The 28,000-nt window shown below is 30.1% G+C and overlaps 1 protein-coding gene across 1 annotated transcript; it reads right to left on the bottom strand.

The window, feature by feature from the left end:
- Positions 1–106: 106 nt before the first annotated feature.
- LOC107625589 (serine carboxypeptidase-like 2) lies at positions 107–27,171 on the bottom strand. Its single transcript, XM_016328268.3, has 14 exons — positions 26,917–27,171; positions 25,781–25,929; positions 25,331–25,407; positions 24,787–24,906; positions 23,243–23,345; positions 22,766–22,803; positions 21,892–21,990; positions 21,669–21,755; positions 21,302–21,454; positions 20,468–20,539; positions 3,078–3,190; positions 2,843–2,956; positions 462–507; positions 107–342 (listed from the first exon to the last, which is right to left on the bottom strand). Exons 1-14 carry the CDS (start codon positions 27,069–27,071, stop codon positions 259–261), a joined length of 1,410 nt encoding a protein of 469 aa, XP_016183754.1. The 5' UTR covers positions 27,072–27,171; the 3' UTR covers positions 107–258.
- Between the last annotated feature and the right edge of the window lie 829 nt (positions 27,172–28,000).

The raw sequence follows: 28,000 nt of genomic DNA, 5'->3' as shown, positions 1-28,000 counted from the left end.
TCAGTTTCATATTAGCAATCCTATAATCCCATCTGTTGAAATTCTTCTAATAAGGTAGCAATTATTTTGTTCCTCAGGATTCGGGAGACAATAATTCTCCACAATAGGGATAAAATTTCTCTATTAGTATAGAATATAGTTGAACACTTAGTACACAGAATAGTTACACATTATATTATTTGATTTTTTACAAGTAATCATAGATGAATGAGCATCATCTCATGTGTAACTAGTTTTGTAACATTTTAGTTATTAAAGTCATAAAGGGGCATTAGAGAGCCACCTAGAGAACATGGCTAAACATTCATCTGGTTTGTACTCAGCAGCTGTATGCCCTCCACCCTATTATTACATATGAAGAAAAAAAGAAATGGAAAAATTTCCAAAATAGAGAGACACCACAAGAAAAAAAAAGGACTTTTTTTTTATCTAAATTAAAGAATTAATGTTTTTTTCTTTACCTTCACAGTTGCAAACGTCATTTGATTTGAGTAAGTCCTTGTAAACCTGCTCAAGAGACAAATTATTTATACATGCTCAATGTCTTGGAGTGTTTTAAGAAATAATAATGTTATGTAAACAATTCCTTTCGACGATTATACAAAGCAAATACGCAAAAATAAGATACAAGGTACTAATATACTGTTGGAAGAATCTATTCTATTATATATTTTTTATTTTACAACTAAAATGTGCCATATGTCACTTTTTTATTATAATTGAAATCAAATCTTTTCCTCCAAAATTAAAGAATTTTCCTCTCTTCCTTATTAATTTTACAACTAAAATATGTCACATGTCACTACCTCATTGTAATTGAAATTAAATCTTTCCCTCCAAAATTAAAGAATTCTTCCCTCCTCCATACTAATTTTACAACCAAAATGTGCCACATGTCACTCCCTCATTACAATTGAAATCAAATCTTTCCCTCCAAAATTAAAGAGTTCTCCACTCCTCCATCTTCTTTTCTCTATCTCTCTCATTCCTTCAACCATTTTATCTATTTTATATATCATTATTAATATCAATGACTAATTACTAATTTGACAATCAAAATGTACAACCTGACATTCTTTAATTGCATTAAAATTAAAATTAAAATATTAAAACTGAAATTGAAATATACCTATATTATGTATCATATATTACTATCTAATTTAATAATCAAATGTGTCACATGACAATCTCTTATTAAAATTGAGCGAAAATATTTTTTTTCAAAATTAATAAACTCTCTTTCTAAATTCTCTCATCTATCTCTCTCTATTTTTCTATTTCTTTCTACCATTTTTACTCTATATATAATTTATATTTTATATTAGTAATTTGACAAATCAAAATATGTCATCTGATATTTTTTTATTACAATTAAAATAAAATTTTTTCTTCCAAAATTAACAAACTCTCACTCTCATTCTTCATCTTTATCGTTCTCTCTCTTTTCTCTCATTCTCTATTTTTTCTACCTTTCTATTCTACAAAAAATAAAATTAACAAAATAATATAATTCAAATAAAAAATATTATTATTATTATATACATATTTTTTAGTTTTTTATTTAGTTTTAAAATTTCACCGCTTATCTTTTTAATCTATATTTTCATTTCTTTTCTTTCAAATATTTATTATATATAATTTAGAGAGAATACTAATGTTATAATTAAAAGTTAGAATCAAGATTCAATTATTTCAAAAAAAAAGTTTTGAGTTAATTTTATAACTATCAGTTTAATTTTTTATGCTAATATCTAATTATTTTTTTATATATATAAAGAAAAAAATATTATTTTTAAATAACAAGTATAAAAATTAATTATTTCTATTTGTGCAACAGACTTAACACCTAATTAAATGTAAAAGTATACACGTTAAATTGTTTCAAATTTTAGATAACGAATGTTAAGATTAATTATTAATAAAAAATTAGACTTTTTCATATAAAAATAATAACTAAAAATCTTATTATTTAATTTTTTATCTATAGATACCTTGATCTTCTTAGCCAGAGACTTTTGTCAATCTACGACTTTTTTTTATAAAAGTAGTTTGATTTTATAAATTTTTTGTGCCATACATAATCTATACTGTTAGAATAAAGTGAACCGTAATTTTAAAAAATATATATCCCGTAATATTATTACGGGTAAAAATACTAGTAAATATATATATCAGTCATGCTACATGTACACCAAAAGTTAGCCATAAAATCAGTTATTAATTTAAAATATTTATTTAAATATAAAATATACATTAAAAATAAGTTAAATAATACATATATTTATACATAAATATATAACGACTTTGGTAACTAATTTTTTTATGTGCATCTAGTACTTTTTATAAACCTATATTGCATATATCACTGATCATCATAGGTAAAATAACTCATTATACCCTCACAGTAAACTTCACATCGTTATAGTCATAGGCTTTAATTAAAATGATTATTAACTCATAATTTACATAGAATGGTTACTACCATAGTAACCACAAACATAGGCACTATAAAACTAGCTTCAATATATATCATATTATAAAGAGTAAAGTAACAAATAAGTTTCTAAAGATTTATACTTTAAATATATTAGTCTTTGAAAAAAAAAAATACCGATAAAATCCTCTATAATAGTAGATGTGGACACATTACTTTTAAATTAACCTCTATAACTAAAATAGAAAGTCTTAATTTAAATTAACTTGTCTACATTTGCTATTATAAAAGACTTTATTGGTATTTTTTTTATTTTCAGGATTAATTTATTTGAAATATAAATATTCAAAAGTTTATTTGTTACTTTCTTCTCTTATATAATATAAAGGCTAAAAGGTTCATGCATACCCTGCAACTTGGCCATTTACAAGCCATGGCCTCCAATCATCGAAAATGGAGTAGTTTAGAGCTCTTATCCATGCTTGAGTCGATAAGAAAGGAACAACTAAGTCGTGATCGCCGCTGTCAAAACAATAATTATTTCCCCATGAAATCAGCTTGGTTGCCAATATCCCAAGAAATTAAAGCCAAAAGAAAGATACTCAAATTGTTATTTCAAACTCGAAGCGTCTAGAAACCTTACCTGAATATCAAGGAACGGTAGCCTTTTGCACTGAGATTTACATGAAATTCGAAGCTGCTAGTGATGTCGAAGTCAAAATCAGTAGTGTAACACCGTTTCCATTTTCCTATTTCCTGTGAAGCATTCATTTAGCTTTGGTAAATTCATGTGCATGATATATCCATTAAATGCTTAGTGCTTAGGCTTCTTTGGTGATCTAGGTTATTATGAATTAATTATATATTTAGGTTAATTTTTAATTATAAAAACCAAGAAAATACGTGTTTGTTGTTAAGAAATACTAATGTAAAGAAAGCTAGATTGAATAATGTTAAAGAAAAGAACAATGCTAAATAATTAACAAAATGTATTAGTTTTGGCCAACATTATTTAGCCAACAAAAGTATATATATAGTAAATTCTAAATCCAAAATTCAAATAGTATAAAAACAAAATATTGATCTAAAATATTGACCAATAATATTGACAAAAAATATTGACCTCCTAACATTTCTTTTAAAAAAATGTGTTGATTGTCAAAAAATACTAACAGATATACTCAGCAGCTGGATTGAACTATCTCACTATATATAATAGAAGAGCAGTACATGATTCATTGTTCGACAAGTGTCCAGCCTTTATAATTGACATGTGGCGTAGTGAAAGGATAAGGGCATCAAAGTAAATAACAGTTGTTTAGATGTCAAATTTGAACTGTGTTGTGTACATATAAATTGAATGACAAAACCCTAATATGAACAATTGTTAGCGTCCACTGTATTTCAAAATTCAAAAACACTCCTCCCTCATCAAATCTCTCTCCATCTGTCTCTCCATCATCCAGTACCAAAGCTCTGTACTATCACCGGAGCAAACACAAAAACTTTGCTCGCGATGCAAACAGAGGAACCGTTGGTAGAAACTTTTCATTTGTTCGCGAAAACCGAAGCTCCATCCGTTCGCACGGTTACTCATCATGGATAGCTGTCGTTGGCAGTGTTGCAGAGGTAATTTATTTTTTAAGAGTTAGAATAGTTATACAAATCGTTGTATTTATGCAAAATCAATAAAACTGAGAAAGTGTTTCTTTAGCACAGTTAATGGACTCAGAATGGATCTCAGATTCAGTTTTAGAGCTTGAATGATTCTTGATCTATTACTTTAATGTATGTAATGTTCAAATATGGCGTCAGAGCTCATCTTGAAGGAGCTCAAAGATTTGCAGAAGGACCCTCCTACGTTGTGTAGATTAGGTTAGCTTCCTCAACAACATCCATCCTTTTTATCCTTTGGGTTATTTTGAAAATTATTATTTAGCTTTAACACTGTGGGAAAATTTAAAAAATTTTTCATTTTCCAAATTTGAGATAAGCAATCTTTGATGGCCCTTTCATTGTTTCATTGATTCTCAGAGAAGTTGGTGCTTACATTTTCATTTTTACTGTTTTCATCTCTTTAATCACATTATACATGCTTTCAGGAAGAACTATCAGTAAAATGATTAAAATTTTTGGAGTCCCCACATGCTATCTATCTAAAGGCTAAGCTTGAAGAACCTATCTTGGGACACAACCTGTTTGAAGAAGCCTTTATAATCGACATGTGGCGCAGTGAAAGGATAAGGGCATAAAAGTAAATAACAGTTGTTTAGATGTCAAATTTAAACTGTGTTGTGTACATATAAATTGAATGACAAAATCCTAATCTGAACATTTGTTAGTGGCCACTGTATTTCAAAATTCAAAAATACTCCTCCCTCATTGGATCTCTCTCCATCAGTCTCTCCATCTGCCAGTACCAAATCTATGCACTATCACCGGAGCAAACACAGAAACTTTGCTCGCGATGCAAACAAAAGAACCGTCGATAGAGATTCTTCATTTGTTCGCGAAAATCGAAGCTCCATCAGTTCGCACAGTTACTCATCATGGATGGTTGTCGTTGGCGGTGTTGCAGAGGTAATTTATTTTTTAAGAGTTAGAATAGTTACACAAATTGTTGTGTTTATGCAAAATCAATGAAACTGAGAAAGTGTTTCTTTAGCATAGTTAATAAACTCATAATGGATCTCAGATTCAGTTTTAGAGCTTAAATGATTCTTGATCTATTATTTTTAACGTATGTAATGTTCAGATACGGCGTCAGAGCACATCTTGAAGGAGCTTAAGGATTTGCAGAAGGACCCTCCTATGTTGTGTAGAATGGGTTAGCTTCCTCAACCACATCCATCATTTTTATCTTTTCAGTTATTGTGAAAATTATTATTTAGCTTTAACACTGTGGAAAAATTTAAAAAAAATTTTATTTTTCTAATCTGAGATAAGCAATCTTTGATGGCCCTTTCATTGTTTTTCTGATTCTCAGAGAAGTTGGTGCTTACTTTTTCATTTTTATTGTTTTCATCTCTTTAATCACATTATACATGCTTTCAGGAAGAACTATCAATAAAGTGATTAGAATTTTTGGAGTCCCCACATGCTATCTATCTAAAGGCAAAGTTTGAAGAAGCTATCCTAGGACACAACCTATTTGAAAAAGCCTTTATAATCGACATGTGGGGCAGTGAAAGGATAAGGACATCAAAGTAAATAACATTTGTTTAGATGTCAAATTTAAACTGTGTTGTGTACATATAAATTGAATGACAAAACCCTAATCTGAACATTTGTTAGCGGCCACTGTATTTCAAAATTCAAAAACACTCCTCCCTCGTCAGATATCTCTCCATCCGCCTCTCCATCTGCTAGTACCGAAGCTCTGCAGTATCACTAGAGTAAACACAGAAACTTTGCTCGCGATGCAAACAGAGGAACCGTCGGTAGAGACTTTTCACCTGTTCGCACAAACCAAAGCTCCATCCGTTCGCATATAGCTACTCATCATGGATGGCTGTCGTTGGCAGTGTTGCAGAGGTAATTTATTTTTTAAGAGTTAGAATAGTTACACAAATCGTTGTGTTTATGCAAAATCAATGAAACTCAGAAAGTGTTTCTTTAGCAAAGTTAATGGACTCAGAATGGATCTCAGATTCAGTTTTAGAGCTTGAATGATTCTTGATCTATTACTTTAATGTATGTAATATTCAGATACGGCGTCGGAGCCCATCTTGAAGGAGCTCAAAGATTTGCAGAAGGACCCTCCTACGTTCTGTAGAATGGATTAGCTTCCTCAACCACATCCATCTTTTTTATCCTTTGGGTTATTTTAAAAATTATTATTTAGCTTTAACATACACTGTGGGAAAATTTTAAAAATTTTCATTTTTCTAATCTGAGATAAGCAATCTTTGATTGCCATTTCATTGTTTCACTGATTCTCAGAGAAGTTGGTGCTTACTTTTTCATTTTTATTGTTTTCATCTCATTAATCACGTTATACATGCTTTCCGGAAGAACTATCAGTAAAGTGATTGGAATTTTTGGAGTTCCCACATGCTATCTATCTAAAGGCTAAGCTTGAAGAAGCTATCTTGAGACACAACCTGTTTGAAGAAGCCTTTATAATCGACATGTGGCGCAGTGAAAGGATAAGGGCATCAAAGTAAATAACAGTTGTTTAGATGTCAAATTTGAACTGTGTTGTGTACATATAAATTTTCTGAAAAAAACCCTAATCTATACAATATTTAACGACCACTGTATTTCAAAATTCAAAAACACTCCTACCTCATCAAATCTCTCTCCATCTGCTAGTACCGAAGCTCTGCACTATCACCGGAGCAAACACAGAAACTTTGCTCGCGATGCAAACGGAGGAACTGTCGATAGCCATTTTTCATCTGTTCGCGAAAATCGAAGCTCCATCCGTTCGCACAGTTACTCATCATGAATGGCTGTCATTGGCGGTGTTGCAGAGGTAATTTATTTTTTAAGAGTTAGAATGGTTACACAAATCGTTGTGTTTATGCAAAATCAATTAAACTGAGAAAGTGTTTCTTTATCACAGTTAATGAACTCAGAATGGATCTCAGATTCAGTTTTATATCTTGAATGACTCTTGATCTATTACTTTAATGTATGTAATGTTCAGATACGGCGTCGGAGAGCATCTTGAAGGAGCTCAAAGATTTGCAGAAGGACCCTCCTATGTTGTGTAGAATGGGTTAGCTTCCTCAATCACATCCATCATTTTTATCCTTCGGATTATTTTGAAAATTATTATTTAGCTTTAACACTGTGGGAAAATCTAAAAAATTTTCATTTTCCAAATTTGAGATAAGCAATCTTTGATGGCCCTTTCATTGTTTCATTGATTTTCAGAAAAGTTGGTGCTTACTTTTTCATTTTTACTGTTTTCATCTCTTTAATCACATTATACATGCTTTTAGGAAGAACTATCAGTAAAATGATTAAAATTTTTGGAGTCCCCACATGCTATCTATCTAAAGGCTAAGCTTGAAGAACCTATCTTGAAACACAACCTGTTTGAAGAAGCCTTTATAATCGACATGTGGCGCAGTGAAAGGATAAGGGCATCAAAGTAAATAACAGTTGTTTAGATGTCAAATTTAAACTGTGTTGTGTACATATAAATTGAATGATAAAACCCTAATCTGAACATTTGTTAGCGGCCACTGTATTTCAAAATTCAAAAACACTTCTCCCTCAATGGATCTCTCTCCATCTGTCTCTCCATCTACTAGTACCAAATCTCTGCACTATCACCGGAGCAAACACAGAAACTTTGTTCGCGATGCAAACAGAAGAACCGTCGATAGAGATTCTTCATCTGTTCGTGAAAACCGAAGCTCCCTCAGTTCGCACAGTTACTCATCATGGATGGCTGTCGTTGGCGGTGTTGCAGAGGTAATTTATTTTTTAAGAGTTAGAATAGTTACACAAATTGTTGTGTTTATGCAAAATCAATGAAACTGAGAAAGTGTTTCTTTAGCATAGTTAATGAACTCAGAATGGATCTCAGATTCAGTTTTAGAGCTTAAATGATTCTTGATCTATTATTTTAACGTATGTAATGTTCAGATACGGCGTCAGAGCGCATCTTGAAGGAGCTCAAAGATTTGCAGAAGGACCCTCCTACGTTGTGTAGAATGGGTTAGCTTCCTCAACCACATCCATCTTTTTTATCTTTTGGGTTATTTTGAAAATTATTAATTGGCTTTAACACTGTGGAAAAATTTTAAAAATTTTCATTTTTCTAATCTGAGATAAGCAATCTTTGATGGCCCTATCATTGTTTCATTGATTCTTAGAGAAGTTGGTGCTTACTTTTTCATTTTTATTGTTTTCATCTCTTTAATCACATTATACATGCTTTTAGGAAGAACTATCAGTAAAGTGATTAGAATTTTTGGAGTCCCCACATGCTATCTATCTAAAGGCTAAGTTTGAAGAAGCTATCTTAGGACACAACCTGTTTGAAAAAGCCTTTATAATCGACATGTGGCGCAGTGAAAGGATAAGGACATCAAAGTAAATAACATTTGTTTAGATGTCAAATTTAAACTGTGTTGTGTACATATAAATTGAATGACAAAACCCTAATCTGAACATTTGTTTGCGGCCACTGTATTTCAAAATTCAAAAACACTCCTCCCTCGTCAGATATCTCTCCATCAGTCTCTCCATCTGCCAGTACCAAAGCTCTGCATTATCACCAGAGCAAACACAGAAACTTTGCTCGCGATGCAAACAGAGGAACCGTCGGTAGAGACTTTTCATCTATTCGCAAAAATCGAAGCTCCATCCCTTCGCACAGCTACTCGTTATGGATGGCTGTCGTTGGCAGTGTTGCAGAGGTAATTTATTTTTTAAGAGTTAGAATAGTTACACAAATCGTTGTGTTTATGCAAAATCAATGAAACTGAGAAAGTGTTTCTTTAGCAAAGTTAATGAACTCAGAATGGATCTCAGATTTAGTTTTAGAGCTTGAATGATTCTTGATCTATTACTTTAATGTATGTAATATTCAGATATGGCGTCGGAGCCCATCTTGAAGGAGCTCAAAGATTTGCAGAAGGTCCCTCCTACGTTGTGTAGAATGGGTTAGCTTCCTCAATCACATCCATCTTTTTTATCCTTTGGGTTATTTTGAAAATTATTATTTAGCTTTAACACTGTGGAAAAATTTAAAAAATTTTCATTTTTCTAATATGAGATAAGCAATATTTTATGGCCATTTCATTGTTTCACTGACTCTCAGAGAAGCTGGTGCTTACTTTTTCATTTTTATTGTTTTCATCTCATTAATCACGTTATACATGCTTTCAGGAAGAACTATCAGTAAAGTGATTGGAATTTTTGGAGTCCCCACATGCTATCTATCTAAAGGCTAATCTTGAAGAAGCTATCTTGAAACACAACCTGTTTGAAGAAGCCTTTATAATCGACATGTGGCGCAGTGAAAGGATAAGGGCATCAAAGTAAATAACAGTTGTTTAGTTGTCAAATTTGAAATGTGTTGTGTACATATAAATTGACTGAAAAAACCCTAATCTATACAATATTTAGCGGCCACTGTATTTCAAAATTCAAAAACACTCCTCCCTCATCAGATCTTTCTCCATTTATCTCTCCATATGCCAGTACCGAAGCTCTGCACTATCACCGGAGCAAACACAGAAACTTTGCTCGCGATGCAAACGGAGGAACTGTCGATAGCCATTTTTCATCTGTTCGCGAAAACCAAAGCTCCATCCGTTCGCACAGTTACTCATCATGAATGGCTGTCATTGGCGGTGTTGCAGAGGTAATTTATTTTTTAAGAGTTAGAATGGTTACACAAATTATTGTGTTTATGCAAAATCAATGAAACTGAGAAAGTGTTTCTTTATCACAGTTATTGAACTCAGAATGGATCTCAGATTCAGTTTTATATCTTGAATGACTCTTGATCCATTACTTTAATGTGTGTAATGTTCAGATACGGTGTCGGAGCGCATCTTGAAGGAGCTCAGAGATTTGCAGAAGGACCCTCCTACGTTGTGTAGAATGGGTTAGCTTCCTCAATCACATCCATCTTTTTTATCCTTTGGGTTATTTTAAAAATTATTATTTAGCTTTAACACTGTGTGAAAATTTAAAAAATTTTCATTTTTCTAATTTGAGATAAGCAATCTTTGATGACCCTATCATTGTTTCATTGATTCTCAGAGAAGTTGGTGTTTTACTGTTTTCATCTCTTTAATCACATTATACATGCTTTCAGGAAGAACTGTAAGTAAAGTAATTGGAATTTTTGGATTCCCCACATGCTATCTATCTAAAGGCTAAGCTTGAAGAAGCTATCTTGAAACACAACCTGTTTGAAGAAGCCTTTGTAATCGACATGTGGCGCAGTGAAAGGATAAGGGCATCAAAGTAAATAACAGTTGTTTAGATGTCAAATTTGAACTATTTTGTGTACATATAAATTGACTGTAAAAACCCTAATCTATACAATATTTAGCGGCCACTGTATTTCAAAATTCAAAAACACTCCTCCCTCATCAGATCTCTCTCCATCTCCTAGTACCGAAGCTCTGCACTATCCCCGAAGCAAATACAGAAACTTTGCTCACGATGCAAACTGAGGAACCGTCAGTAGAGACTTTTTATTTGTTTGCAAATTCGCACAGTTACTCATCATGGATGGTTGTCGTTGGCGGTGTTTCAGAGGTACTTTATTTTTTAAGAGTTAGAATAGTTACACAAATCGTTGTGTTTATACAAAATCAATGAAACTGAGAAAGTGTTTCTTTAGCACAATTAATGAACTCAGAATGGATCTCAGATTCAGTTTTAGAGCTTGAATGACTCTTGATCTATTACTTTAATGTATGTAATGTTCAGATACGGCGTCGGAGCGCATCTTGAAGGAGCTCAAAGATTTGCAGAAGGACCCTCCGCCGTTGTGTAGAATGGGTTAGCTTCCTCAATCACATCCATCTTTTTTATCATTTGGGTTATTTTGAAAATTATTATTTAGCTTTAACACTGTGGGAAAATTTAAAAAATTTTCATTCTTCTAATTTGAGATAAGCAATCTTTGATGGCCCTATCATTGTTTCATTGATTCTCAGAGAAGTTTGTGCTTACTTTTTCATTTTTACTATTTTCATCTCTTTAATCACATTATACATGCTTTCAGGAAGGACTATCAGTAAAGTGATTGAAATTTTTGGAGTCCCCACATGCTATCTATCTAAAGGATAAGCTTGAAGAAGCTATCTTGGGACACAACCTGTTTGAAGAAGCCTTTATAATCGACATCTGGCGCAGTGAAAGGATAAGGGCATCAAAGATAATAACACTTATTTAGATGTCAAATTTAAACTGTGTTGTGTACATATAAATTGAATGACAAAACCCTAATATGAACATTTGTTAGCGGCCACTGTATTTCAAAATTCAAAAACACTCCTCCCTCATCAGATCTCTCTCCATCCGTCTCCTTATCTGCCAGTACCAAAGCTCTGCACTATCACCGGAGAAAATACAGAAACTTTGCTCGCGATCCAAACTGAGGAAAGCTCCGTAGAGACTTTTCATCTGTTTGCAAAAAACGTAGCTCTATCCGTTCGCATAGTTACTCATCATGGATGGCTGTCGTTGGCGGTGTTGCAGAGGTAATTTATTTATTAAGAGTTAGAATAGTTACACAAATCGTTGTGTTTATGCAAAATCAATGAAACTGAGAAAGTGTTTCTTTAGCACAGTTAATGAACTCAGAATGGATCTCAAATTAAGTTTTGGAGCTTGAATGACTCTTGATCTATTACTTTAATATATGTATTGTTCAGATACAGCGTCAGAGCGCATTTTGATGAAGCTCAAAGATTTGTAAAAGGACTCTCCAACATTGTGTAGAATGGGTTAGCTTCCTCAACCACATCCTTCTTTTTTATCCTTTGGGTTATTTTGAATATTATTATTAAGCTTTAACACTGTGGAAAAATTTAAAAAGTTTTCATTCTTCTAATTTGAGATAAGCAATCTTTGATGGCCCTATCATTGTTTCATTGATTCTCAGAGAAGTTGGTGCTTACTTTTTCATTTTTATTGTTTTCATCTCTTTAATCATATTATACATGCTTTCAGGAAGAACTATCAGTAAAGTGATTGGAATTTTTGGAGTCCACACATGCTATCTATCTAAAGGATAAGCTTGAAGAAGCTATCTTGGGACACAACCTGTTTGAAGAAGCCTTTATAATCGACATGTGGCGCAGTGACAGGTTAAGGGCATCAAAGTAAACAACACTTGTTTAGATGTCAAATTTAAACTGTGTTGTGTAGATATAAATTGAATGACAAAACCCAAATCTGAACTTTTGTTAGCGGCCACTGTATTTTAAAATTAAAAAATATTCCTCCATCATCAGATCTCTCTCCTTCTGTCTATCCATCTGCCAGTATCGAAGCTCTGCACTATCACCGGAGAAAACACAGAAACTTTGCTCGCAATGCAAACATAGGAACCGTCGGTAGAGACTTTTTATCTGTTCGCGAAAACTGAAGCTCCATCCGTTCGCACAGTTACTCATCATGGACGGCTGTCGTTGGCGATGTTGCAGAGGTAATTTATTTTTTAAGAGTTATAATAGTTACACAAACTGTGTTTATGCAAAATCAATGAAACCGAGAAAGTGTTTCTTTAGCACAGTTAATGAACTCAGATGGATCTCAGATTAAGTTTTAGAGCTTGAATGATTCTTGATCTATTACTTTAATGTATGTAATATTTGGATACGGCATCGGAACGCATCTTGAAGGAGTTCAAAGATTTGCAGAAGGACCCTCCTACGTTGTGTAGAATGGGTTAGCTTCCTCAACCCCATCAATAAAGTGATTGGAATTTTTGGAGTCTCCACATGCTATCTATCTAAAGGCTAAGCTTGAAGAAGCTATCTCTGGACACAACCTGTTTGAAGAGGCCTTTATAATCGACATGTGGCACAATGAAAGGATAAGGGCATCAAAGTAAATAATAGTTGTTTAGGTGTCAAATTTAAACTGTGTTGTGTACATATAAATTAAATGACAAAACCCTAATTTGAACATTTGTTAGCGGCCATTGTATTTTAAAATTCAAAAACACTCCTCCCTCATCAGATCTCTCTCCACTCGTCTCTCCATCTGCCAGTACCGAAGCTCTGCACTATCACCGGAGCAAACAAAAAAACTTTGCTCGCGATGCAAACATAGGAACCGTTAGTAGAGACTTTTCATCTGTTCACGAAAACCGAAGCTCCATCCGTTCGCACAGTTACTCATCATGGATGCTTGTCGTTGGCAGTGTTGCAGAGGTAATTTATTTTTGAAGAATTAGAATAGTTACAAAAATCGTTGTGTTTATGCAAAATCAATGAAACTGAGAAAGTGTTTCTTTAGTACAGTTAATGAACTCAGAATTGATCTCAGATTCAGTTTTAGAGCTTGAATGATTCTTGATCTATTACTTTAATGTATGTAATGTTCAGATACGACGTCGGAGCGCATCTTGAAAGAGCTCAAATATTTTCAGAAGGACCCTCCTACATTGTGTAGAATGGGTTAGCTTCCTCAACCACATCCATCTTTTTTATCCTTTGGGTTATTTTGAAAATTATTATTTAGCTTTATCACCGTGGAAAAATTCAAAAAAATTTCATTTTTCCAATTTGAGATAAGCAATCTTTGATGGCCCTTTCAATGTTTCATTGATTCTGAGAGAAGTTGGTGCTTACTTTTTCATTTTTACTATTTTCATCTCTTTAATCACATTATACATGATTTCAGGAAGAACTATCAGTAAAGTGATTGGAATTTTTAGAGTCCCCACATGCTATCTATCTAAAGGCTAAGCTTGAAGAAGCTATCTTGGGACACAACCTATTTGAAGAAGACTTATAATCGACATGTGGTGCAATGAAAGGATAAGGGCATCAAAGTAAATAATATTTGTTTAGATGTCAAATTTAAACTGTGTTGTGTACATATAAATTTAATGACAAAACCCTAATCTAAACATTTGTTAGCGACCACTGTATTTCAAAATTCAAAAACACTCCTCCCTCATCTGATCTCTCTCGATCCGTCACTCCATCTGCCAATACCGAAGCTCTGCACAATCAATGGAGCAAACACAGAAACTTTGCTTGCGATGCAGACAGAGGAACCATCGGTAGAGGCTTTTCATCTGTTTGCGAAAACCAAAGTTCCATTCGTTCGCACAGTTACTCATCATGGATGGCTGTCGTTGGCGGTATTGTAGAGGTAATTTATTTTTTAAGAGTTAGAATAGTTACACAAATCGTTGTGTTTATGCAAAATCAATGAAACTGAGAAAGTATTTCTTTAGCACAGTTAATAAACTCAGGATGGACCTCAGATTCAGTTTTAGAGCTTGAATGATTCTTGATCTATTACTTTAATGCATGTAATGTTCAAATATGGCGTCGGAGCGCATCTTGAAGGAGCTCAAAGATTTGCAGAAGGACCCTCCTACGTTGTATTGAATGGGTTAGCTACCTCAACCACATCCATCTTTTTTATCATTTCGGTTATCTTAAAAATTATTATTTAGCTTTAACACTGTTGGAAAATTTAAAAAATTTCATTTTTCTAATCTGAGATAAGTAATTTTTGATGGCCCTTTCATTGTTTCAGTGATTCTCGGAGAAGTTGGTGCTTACTTTTTCATTTTTACAGTTTTCATCTCTTTAATCACATTATACATGCTCTCAGAAAGAACTATCAGTAAAGTGATTGGAATATTTGGAGTCTCCACATGCTATCTATCTAAAGGCTAAGCTTTAAGAAGCTATCCCTGGACACAACCTGTTTGAAGAAGGCTTTATAATCGACATGTGGCGTAGTGAAAGGATAAGGGCATCAAAGTAAATAACGGTTGTTTAGATGTCAAATTTAAACTGTGTTGTGTACATATAAATTGAATGACAAAACCCAAATCTGAACATTTGTTACCGACCACTGTATTTAAAAATTCAAAAACACTCCTCCCTCATCAGATCTCTCTCCATCCGTCTCTCCAACTGCCAGTACCGAAGCTCTGTACTATTACCGGAGCAAACACAAAAACTTTGCTCACGATGCGAACAGTGGAACCGTCAGTAGAGACTTCTTATCTGTTCGCGAAAACTGAAGCTCCATCCATTCGCACAGTTACTCATCATGGATGGCTGTCATTGTCGGTGTTGCTGAGGTAATTTATGTTTTAAGAGTTAGAATATTTACACAAATCGTTGTGTTTATGCAAATTCAATGAAACTGAGAAAGTGTTTCTTTAGCACAGTTAATGAACTTAGAATGGATCTCAGATTCAATTTTAGAGCTTGAATGATTCTTGATCTATTACTTTAATATATGTAATGTTCAAATACGGCGTCGGAGCGCATCTTGAAGGAGCTCAAAGATTTGCAGAAGGACCCTCCTACGTTGTGTAGAATGGGTTAGCTTCCTCAACCACATCAATCTCTTTTATCCTTTGGGTTCTTTTGAAAATTATTATTTAGCTTTAACACTGTGAAAAAATTTAAAAAATTTTCATTTTTCTAATTTGAGATAAGCAATCTTTGATGGCCCTTTCATTGTTTCATTGATTCTCAGAGAAGTTGGTGCTTACTTTTTTTATTTTTACTGTTTTCAACTCTTTAATCACATTATACATGCTTTCAGGAAGAACTATCAGTAAAGTGATTGAAATTTTTGAAGTCTTCACATGCTATCTATCTAAAGGCTAAGCTTTAAGAAGCTATCTTGGGACACAACCTGTTTGATTAAAAAATAGAAGAGCCAAAGAAGATCAATGAAGCAACTGAAGGTAATAATAACGAAGAAGAAGTTAAAAAAGAAGGTGCTGATAAGGAGGGTGTGGAACCAGTGAAGGAACAAGAGGAAAAAAAATAGAATCAGAGAAGAAAAGTGTTGGAGTAGAGAAAGATGTGTCTCTTTGTGGGATACCTCTTCTGCTAAGCAAAGGAGATGAAGGCAGGAATATGGTTCTTCTCAAGTTTCTGAAGGCTAGGGAGTTCAAGATCAATGATGAACAGGTCAATTTTCATTTTTTTTTTCTTTTATAAATAGTACTTCATAAATAATCTACTTTAAATTATGAGTTACTAAAAAAGTAAAATAAAAGAAATCTATTTTAAATATTATAGTATGATATTTGTACTCTTTCATACGAATTTGTTAGATCATTGCAAGATAAATAATATGTGAAAATAATGAATTTGGCAAATAAAAGAGACATTTAAAATGATCAGGTGTAGGATATAAAATGGATTTTCATAGGCGGTACGTTGTTTTCTCTTGCTAATTTTTAAAATGTTTATCTGAATAAAATTACAATGAATTTTTGAAAGGAAATTATTTCACAATAGTTTTGCTTTCATTTTTTAATAGATATTATAAAATTGAAGCTGATGGCAAAGTAACTAAACATTATTATTAAGTTTATTAAGTGATTTCTTCTTCATATACTATATATTGACCAAACTTTATATTCATAATTAGCTGTAATTTTTAGTTGCAAATACTTAAAAAGTGTACTCATTTGGAGTAAGGTAGATAATCTATGTTGTTATTACATAATTTTTAGTTAGTTACAATAATTATGTGTAATAATTGAAGATGAAGTTGTTCTTTTCATTTTCATTACACTACATGATGGAGATTGTTTCAAAAGGACTAAAATAAATGTATTTCATGTACTCACATTTTAAGTAGAAAAAGCTTTTGAAAATTGCTCATTTTATAATATTTTGTTATTTTTTTTAAATTGTTCTTTCCATCAAATTCTATAATATTTTATTATATTTTGTTATATTTTTTAGAAAGCATCTAATTATTTGATTAAATGTATATTTTGTTTGCTGTTGCAATTAAAAATTCAAATAATCTTTTTTAAAGCATATTCTTATTCTTGACATATTAAATCCACCATCACTTATGTCACATTATCAATTCATTCTTATTTCCTATGTTAGATATTTTAATCACTTTGACCAAATTAAAAGAGTAGGGTTAACAACTTTTATGTTGCCGTTGGCCATATAGCTATTGTTATTCTCATGACAAATTTACATACTCAAACAATCTACTTTTGTTTAGTTTTTATTGCTTTGATGAATGAAGTAAGAGAGGTTGGTCCTTTCTTTTTTGTTTGTATCTTTTATAAATTTTAGTGTATTATATTTGATGAAAAGGCTTTGTGTACACCACAAAATTAGTCATGACTTAAACTAGATAATATGTTGCTGAAATTTCTTAAGTTTATTGTTTACTTTCTCCCATTATTTTTCCACTATGATATTGTTTGAGCTTCAAAACTCTATTTTACCAAAAATAAGTTACTCAAATCATGACTCCATTTTATTATTGTGACTACTAATTTGTGATATGTAGTTTAATTATGCAATTATCCATTATTATAGAGCAGTAAATAAGGGAAATCTATTGAAAACATGTTTTTGAATCGAGAATATGTGTCACTGCTAGAATGGCATCATATATGAGAATCACTATATGACTTTGGTGGAATCAGTTGATCTTTTAGTTTAGTTTTCTTGAAAGCACTTGGTTTCATTGAAATATTGTGTTATACTTGTTCAACAAATAATATAATTTGCAGATTGTCTAGCTAAACTATAACTATTTCTATGTAGATAGTTTGGGTGAATCTGTTTTGATAGATGATATTGATGATTTGATATGTGAATATGGCTGCAGGCATTCTTTCACCAAGGTTTTTTGCATAGTATTTGTGATGATTTTCTTTTCCATATTTGATGCCCCTTTCTTCTAGCCTATCTTACTCTATTGCAGGAGTTCTCCATTTGTCCTTACAATGAGACGTCAAATTGAACACATGATAAAGTACAAATATATATATTCATTTAACATTAGAAGTTAAAATTATTGCTTAGCGCACTCTATTGTTTTTGCAAGTTTTTAAAATGCATTTTATTCACGAGTTGTGCTAATTAATGATGTGTGATTTTTCATCGGTGATTAGACAAAGAAAATATTTACGTGCAAAGTTTAGAAGTGGTAAGGATGATATGCATGGTGATGAAAAAGAGTAGCATGAAGATAGTATTAGCTTTGGGGAAAAGAGGTACGTCCCTTGAGAACCGTAACTTTTATTATTACAAAACAAGAAATTAATGAATTCACCCATAATGAAGAAGAGTAGCATGAAGATAATAAGCTTGCTTTTCTCTAGATTTATTTTTATTTATATAATAATCTTAGTGAGATAATACTTGGTACCGTTGTTGCTTTCACTTTAAGTGAAAATATTATTTATGGATTACTATAGTCTATAGAGGTATGTAGAGCTCAGTGAATTATGGACTCTTTGAGTGTGCTCATTCCACAAATTAATATCCAGTCGTATTGAGTCTGGTTTTTATAAAGTTGAAAATAGTTATTCTACTCGTTATGAGAAGACATGTTATGTAAAATTCATTCTATGCAAACCACATAAATTAATGTGCCCTCTTGCACCCCACACACAATGAATCTCCTTGAGTTCTTGAATTATAATTTATAATTTTGCAATGAGTTTCTGTTTTTGTGTAATTTTTGGAGAACCGAAACTTTGAATTTATATTTTGAATTATTCAATAACAACAACACTGAAACCTGCACATCCATTTCATGACTTTGGAATTGGACTTAAACAAATGACTTCTCTTTCTAAGGAGTATAACACTTTTGCTTTAGAAGAATATAGAGGAGTAAGTCTACAATACTTTTTTTGTCTAATTAAGACATTTCCTTTGCTAATGTTAACCAGAATTGATGAGTTTGAAATTATATTTTTTTTTTCTGCGGTATAAATGGTATTTGATGCTAACATTTACCTTGATAACTGATAAGGGTAAGAGTAGTTCTTTATATATATTATATAGCATAATGCTCACATTTGAAGAACAGGTTAATTCTTAATTTAATAATTAAGGAAAATAATATTTAAAGAGATAATTATTATTATTTTTGATATTATATTTGGTGTCTCGACATATGAATGGTAGATAGGTGAATGATTGAGGTTTATATAATCTATTGTTTTGTCATATCATTTGCCGTGAAAAATGATGATTATAATAATCATTAGTTTTTTTTTCCCTATAATTTGAGTTTCAGTTTAAGTATTTAATATTTCTGTTTCAGATTTTGGATGGAAGATTGTGATAATAAAGCAATGTAAAAACTATGGAAAAGTCTAGAAGACTAACAACTTTATTAAATTTTGGCCAGCATATAATCAGCAAAAGAAAAGTGAGTAATCTCACACCATTAAAAACATTATTAATGACTACTTGATGACTATAAATTACAAAAATTGTTAGTCCCTAACATTCTTTAAAAACCATTACAAGAAGCATGTTAAAGAATGAAGATATTACACGGGAAGAAATGATTACTGTTGAAGATGAATAAAAAGAAAAGTATTATGCTAGCAATATACATTTCTATGGCTTGCCTACTATGTAATCTATAAAATTATCTTTACTATATAAAATAGTTAATTTTATCAAATAAGTTCAATTATTAACAATCTTACTTGCGATTTTGCATGAGTCTGATTTCGTACGATTATAAAAGTTAAAAAAAAAAAAAAAAATCTACTTTCACTCCAAAGTTGATAGAAAAGGTCAATGAATCATTGTAAAATTAAACTGACATTTGAAAAAAAAAATTGACAGTTTAATAATTAACTTTTCAAAGTAATAACAGATGTCTTCGATAAAGATTTTATACAAATACTTTCAGTAATTATATAAGGAATTAGATAAAAAATTTATAATATCTCAATTTATCTTATTTATCTCAATTTGATGTTCTCTTATAATATGACAATTAATAAAAATCAAATACAATTTTTGAATCATGTAGACTTACTTTTTAAGTAACCGATTTTTATTTATTGCCAACATTATGTGGCAGGCTCAAGAGTCATCAACAAACATGGACTTAAAATTATCATTTCTCATGACAATTTAAATAATTCTACTAAAACAAATAACGTAGTTTATCGAAAAGTATTTAAAAATGTCTAATTTCATCTTTGCAATATCTAAGCTACTTCGTCTCTATATTAATATGTCATTCTTAATTTATTATTATTAAAATCTACTAATTCGATGTGAAAAATATTGAACTTTAAATTATTTTTCAAATTTATTTTTAAAAAATTTTATCAATTAAATTAATTTTTTAGAAATTATGAATTTATTATTTTTGTCTTTCTATTACTTCGTTAACAGTTTTTTTCAACAATCAATGATATATATTAATCTTTTTAAAAATAGACTATAAAAAATACAATAAAATAAATTATGTACACTACGGTTTTATACTAGTTAATTGTGAAATGAAGTTACCTTAGTAGTGTTTGATCCAATAATATCAAAGGAAGTTATTGCAGATTTATTATTGGATCAAACACTACACATGACATACCTCTCTCACATGCAATGCCTTGCGAACACTCTGGGAGTTGGCCCATTGGGTGGTAAGGAAAGAACAATAAGCCTACGAAAGAAAACACAGAAAAATCAGATTGAAATCAAAATGGACTCAAAACGTGTGTGGATGAATTTTTTTATATGGATTTGGCCTGTTAGGTTGATGGATATCATAGACAATCAAAAAAATAAATATGTTAAGGACTAATCCGTCGCGGATCTGAGCTCCATTTAAGGGTCTGCCGCTGGCCAATAGGTTGCTGCATGCACAAGGCGGGGTTCGAACTCCCGACACTTGCTTAAGCGGACGAGTGAGCTGACCACTCGACCAACCAAGTCAGGTTGGGGGATACCGTTTGGGTAAACCAAAAAAAAAATAAATAAATAAATATGTGTAGTATATTGTTATTGAAAATTTAAATTTTTTTTCATATAAAATTTTTTTAAAATTGATATTAATCGAATCCAACAGTCCGATTTGTAGTTCAATTTTAATTTTTTATTTTTGAAAACAAAAATTGGATCCGATTTTAATGTTAAAAAAATTTTAATTTTTAAAATTATAAATCGGACCAACCAGTTTGTTATTTTTTTGCTAAAAAAGTTAAACAATATAAAAAAACCCATGCCTTGGATTTTTTAAATCTACACCAGTATAAAAAAAAATTTTCAAGTATACCGATGTCATAATTTTTAACCATTCATCTTAACTATAAAAAATATATATAATATATATAACTAAAATCGATGGTTAAAATTTAATATAAAACACCGATATACTTAAAAATTTTTCAAAATAATTAGCTATATACATGATTGACAAAAGTACTTGGCAGGTCACTGTTGGCACAGTTAGATATGAACTAAGAGGACCCTCCAACTTCTGAATCAAAAGTCTCCCATGTGTCCCTTGATCATCCATAGGAAAATCAACCTTGCAATCGCTATCCAAAATGTACGATGGATCAATCCCCGAAAGGCACTGAACATAAGAAAAAAAATGTTTATCAATTTTAACAAAAATCGTGTTGTATTCCTTTGTTTTAACTTTTAAATTAATTTTTCGTTTTCATTTTTTTATATCATTGGAAAATCAATGTATTTTGACATAGAAAGTAAAAACGACAATTATTTTAAAACAAAAAAGGGAAAAAGTGAATAAAATAATAAAAGTTTGGATAATTATTAATACTTGCCTCTTGATAGTATTGCATGTCTCTTAAACACAATTCATTTTTGGCATCTATATCAATATACTCCCCTTTACAATTTCTCTGCAAAGACTGTCCATAGATTACAGAAAATTAGAGATCATTGGAGTTTCCTTGGAACATTTTTGTTAAATGGACATTACAAAAATAAGTATATCAACATTGAATAAATAATGAAATTGAATACTTAATAATTAAACTATATTACCAAATAGAGTTCATCGGAAATAAGTGCCATTCCATGAGCATATTGCATCTGATCATTTGACTCTTTTCCAGTGGTAATCGGGTTTCCTAATAGATAACCCTGTGAAAAATTAAGCCAATTAATTAGTCTTCATAGTTTATATAAGGTTGTGTTTATTTGTTGAGACATGGACACTAATTGTTAGACATGCCAGTATACGTCCAGCGTTTGTTTGGTGAGACAAGGATTTAGATAGATACGGTAATACATATATACACACAAAATACATATATTTAGTGTTCCTCCTTAAAGTTGAGACAGGAGACACTATGCATATGACACAAAATTTGACTTTTTCATCCCTAATTATTTTTGAAATTATCAATACATAAGATGCAGAGGATAAAATTAACATTTGATTTATACATGCGTGTCTTGTACATTATTACCAAACACATTATAAAATTTGTGTATCTTTATATTTATGTATCTTTGTGTATTTGTTTATGTGTCTGTGTTTCAAGGACACTAACCAAATCCAATAGAACTATTGTCAAACACACCGCATTCAAAATGGATTTTTTTTTCCTTTTTTGGACTCAATTGAACCACTTGCATCAGGATTATCATTAAGAACTCACTTAACCGGACACAAGGAATTAGTCTAGTGGTCATTATATATGCCTTGCAACAAGTATACCAGGCTCGTACCGTATGTGTGAATATGGTGCGGGTGAGTTTGTAATGCTTAAAATTGGAGGATGTTCGATCCATGTTAAAAGACTAAGGTAAAAAGGCGAAAGATTTTGATTATATGTTAGGCAATCTTTTTATATTAATTTATCAATAACAAAAAACATTAATAAAAAAATGGTCAAACAAACTGATGACAAACCTGGAGATTTATCCAGGGTTGAAGACCTTGATCATTTCCTGTTAATCAAGGAAATTGAATAACAGTTGTTTAATCAAAATCATGTGAGTTAATAAAGCTTTATATGTGTATGAATGGTAAAAAAAATTAAGCTTATCTAAAAGATATTTCATAAAACCTTCTAAGAGAAGATTATTATGAATTATTATATTATTTTGGTAATAATTATATAGAACCAATGAAGCTATCCTATATGAAAGATAAGGTAAAAGGACTCATGTTTTGCAAAACTTGAGGGGTGTGAAGTGCAAACCAGTTTATAATGTCCAAAAGAAAAACACACCAATCATGACTTGGAAAAGAAAAACAACCGATAATTAGTAATATTAGTGATAATTAAAATGATTAAGAAACATTTTCAGCATGATGATTATAATAAATTATTAAGATATTAGCCATTTCTTATAGTAATTACTTGAGCCAATAAAAAATTTATACCATTTAAAATTTCTTGAACAACACCCGGTGCAGCAATACCGGAGTATGAATCAGCTCCCATGTAAAATTTATTTGAAAGAAATTCCGGGTGTTCCAGAAGCCACTACAACCATTAAGATTTAAGAAGGGCAGCATCATAAGTAATGACAACTTAATAATAAAGATTCTCCCAAATAAAGCTCAAAGTACACTACATTATGAACAATCAAAAAAAGAATGAGTAAAGTATCGTTTTTATTTTCAACGTTTAGGATAAGTCATATTTGTGTTCTTAATGTTTAAATCATCCTATTTGTATCGCTAACGTTTGTAAAAGTGATTTAATGCTATCCTGCCGTCAATTACACATTATGAACTTTAGTTGGAGCTTTAAAAATCTCTTGTTAAAATTAGAATACAAAAATATTTAGGTCAGAACTAATTATCCACTCCAGATAATAATTCATTAAAATTGAAACTAATCCTTGCAATATTTATATAATTCACTGTTTTAGGGATATAATTAAATATGGACACAAATTTTGGGTACAATATTAAAATTGAACACATCCAAGTGAGACTTAATTGAGAATGAATACATCCAAGTGAGAATAATTGAAAAATACAATCTGATCTATTAGTATAATTGATAGCAGGATAATATTGAATTACTTATACAAATAGAACAATTTAAACATTAGAAATACAAATAAAACTTATCCCATAAAAATAATACTTTACTCAAAAAGAAAAAAAGAAACATTAAGATGTTAATTAGCAAGAAATATGGTAGCAGCAACGGCGGATTTACGGGGCCTAAAGTGGTCATAGTCCCCCATTTTTTTTAAAAAAAATAATACTATTAGTTTATTATTATTATTATTATTATTATTATTATTATTATTATTATTATTATTATTATTATTATTATTATTATTATTATTATAGATTAAATATATTTTAGTATATTACACTAAGAAAATTTACATATTAGTAACTTAATAGGTATAAATTATAATGTATATTATAATATATTAGTAGCAATTAACAAATAGGTTAAAAAAATAAAAACGTATAAATATATAAATAATTAAAAAGTTATTAAAAAATATAGATTTATATTAATGTAAAAAAGTAACAACTATAAAAAAATTTTTTATTTTGATTCTTTCTATGACAATAGAAACAATTAAATAGATTTTTTAAACAATAAAAATTATTAAAACAAGACTTTAAAATAAGATAAAAGATGAATTTTTAGCAGATTATATGATTGTATATGTTGAAGAAGAGAATGCTTCAAAATTTATTTCAGATGATAAATTTATAATTTTAGTTATATGAAATATCACAGAACAAATTTAAAAATATAAAAATTCTAAAGTTTGTAGTTAAATGTTAATTTTTATATAATATAATTATTAATATTGACTTATATATTATAAATTATATTTTATTGATTTTTTATTTTATTATATTTTAATTTATTTTGTATTTAATTTGGCTCCTTTTTATAAAATTTCTAGTGGCTAGCAGAGACATGAACACAAGCAAAGAGACTTTACCTTCCTAATAAATTGATGGGTATGGTTAATTAATTTCGAATGACTGCGATGTGCGGTGACATTCTTGGCATAAGAGAAGCCTGTTCCAATTGGCAAATCAGCAAAAATAATGCTAGAGACCTGAAAAAACATTGAAATGATTAGCAAAATAACACTTTCCAATAACATTTTCTTTTGTAAAAGAAAAAATCACATAAAAAAGGATGTGAACAACTATTTGGGGTTGTACTATTTGTTGGACAACTTTGTTTGTGAGCAACTGGGGTGTGAACTGTGAAGTCTATAGACGAATTCTCTCGAAAATGTTATAAATCTTCTTTGGTTGGTTAAACCTTTCAAACTAAAGTTATAAACTATTTGAATTAGTTACCAAATAAAAGAGACAACTTTTAGGAGTTGTCTAAATATTATATCTACTACCAACATTAATTAATACATAGATTTTACAACAACATGCTTAAATAATGAACAGAAATTACCATTGCAAAATTTGGATATAGTTCAAGAAACAAATGCAATAACTCTTGAGGATAAATTGCAGTACCTTTGTCCATGACTGTGGCCTCAAGACCAAATTAGGTAAGCTCCCATTGTATTCCTCAATTTTAAATTTTATCGGACCTGTAGCAAACAGGGTAAAACAATGAAATCACAAAACTATTTTTCCATTCACAAGATCTAAAACCCAAAACTTTGTTTATGAGAAATTAGTACCTAAACTATTTGCACTAACCAAACATCGGTAAATGGACTATTATTATATATTTATATGATTGAATTTGATCAAGTGACACATATCTCAAATGCAGCATCATCCACACTAGATTTTTGCTTAGCTTTAAGTATATGGACAGTGAATATCTTGTTTGAATTAGCACATTTTGTGTTGAGTATAAAACCGTTACAGATAAATTTCGGCTAAATAGAGATTAAAGAAGACATGCATAAATGTGTAAAGTTTAAGAAAAGATATTAGAATGAAGAGTGGTATTACCAATTTGGTAGGCAAGGCCAGAAAATGAAGAACAACCAGGACCACCAGTCAGCCATAGCATAAGAGGATCATTTTTAGGATCATTTTCTGACTTAATAAAATAGTAAAATACTTGCAAGTCATCATCTGTGTCCCCCAATCCCACGTACCTGTAGTAAAAGACATAAACCTCGTATTGAAAGTTGAATTTGTATTAAATTAGTGTTAATAATTAAATTAGTTATTGAAAAATGGGATTTTTTTAAAATTCATTTATGAAAAATTTTATCAATCAAATTATTCATCCAAAGATTATAAATTCACCACATTTTGTTTTTCTCTCACTTTGTTAACAATTTTTGCTAATTGTTGATAATGTGAAACAACATACATAATACTTGACATGTCTAATTAGACACTAACAAAATATGTTTATAAAAATTTATCGATTTAGTCTATTTTTTCAATTACATAAATCCTAATTCTAATATAATGTAGTAATTATAGATAAATTTTCATAAACATATTTTATCGGCGTCTAATTGGACATACTAGATGTCATGTATGCTATTAGTTAACATTTTACATCACCAATCATTGATAGAAATTATTAATAGAGTGATGGAATGACAAATGTGATTATTTTGTAATATTTAAAGAACCAATTTGGTTGATAAAATAATTCAAACACAAATTTAAAAAAACTTATTTTTTAAGAACTAATTTAATCATTAATTTTTTTTATTTATATTTTGATGTTCTTTTTTCTCTATCATATTGTGTTGAGTTCCTTGATTTAAAAAAAATTCTATCAATATTTAAATGAGTAAAAATTTCAAAATATATATTTTTAACACATAAAAATAAAATATTTTAATTAAAAGAAGAATTTAATTTTAATATATTAATAATGTCAACTCATTTACATAATTATCTAATCACATTTTTTTTATACGATCATTTACATAATCAATATAAAAAAAAATTATTTTTTCATAACGTTAGTTAATTGAATGTATAAAGTTAAATTCTTAAAAGAATGAATTAGAATTTCTAGTTATTTTTCATAAAAAATAATAAACAAAAGAATAAGAGTCAATGGTGGATATCAAAAATACACAAAAGTGGTGAACCGTGAACATATATGCTGATCGTACCCAGTTTCAAGGTGAAAGGGGAGTGGGCCATCAAAACCAGGAAGGTGTTCAACTTTTGCAGCAACATCTTCAATCTGATGAGATTCTATCTGCAGCAAAATCGTGAGAACAAGAAACAGTACTTGAAAAGAGAGGGGAGAAGAATGAACCACCATGGTTCGTCCCTGGAGAAGCTGCAAAAATGTATATATTGAAAAAGAAAAAAAGAAAAACTATAACAAGGGTGATTCTGATTCATGTTTGAGAAAAATATTATGATTAATAGATAATTAGGGTGAGTGTGTTGAAGTGATGGATGATGCCACATTTGTCACTGTCAAACAGCACACTAGAGACTAGACGAAGAAACGTATGGTGACACGCTTACACCTGGGACCTGTGCAGTGCTGTTATAAAAGAGTTTTTAAAAAATATTTTTTTTTTAAATATAGTATTTATATTTAATAAATTAAATTAAAAATAATTTTTAATAAACACAAATAATAACAATTATATTTGATAAAATAGTTTTTAAAATTTAAAAATACTATAAAAAATGTATATAATTATTTTTATTTACCAAATATAAAATGAGAAATTTGTACTTTTAAAAAATATGTGTATCTTTTCGAAAAACTTTACCAAATCAAACTTTAGTCTTCGGTAATATAACTCTTGTGAATTAAGCTCTTTCTGAAAAAGAGGTGATTGTATTTTAAAAAAGGTACAAATTTTTTAATTGTGTTTAATAAATCAAAAAAATTATATATGTGTGTTTATATCTTTTAAAAAATAGAATTGCTTTTAAAATTTTTAAAAGCGAAATTTTTTAAAGATAATTTATGTTTATTAAAATTAAAATATCTAATATAATTTCATGTATTAATTAACGTCTAAATCTAATTTTTATATTAATGTCTATTATAATATTTTTAAATTTTAAAAATTATTTATCAAATATATTTATTATTACTTATGTTTATTAAAAATTATTTTTAATTTAATTTACTAAATATAGATATTACAAATTTTAAAAAATTATCTTTTAAAAGCTAATTTTTATAAATTATTTTTAAAAAATAAAAACTTTACTAAATCACTTTAG

This window comes from Arachis ipaensis, chromosome B2, assembly GCF_059453495.1.
Source record: "Arachis ipaensis isolate K30076 ecotype BB chromosome B2, ASM5945349v1, whole genome shotgun sequence".
NCBI lineage: Eukaryota > Viridiplantae > Streptophyta > Magnoliopsida > Fabales > Fabaceae > Arachis > Arachis ipaensis.
Note: the sequence above shows the minus strand (reverse complement) of the source record. Positions and strands in the feature narration are given on the sequence as shown.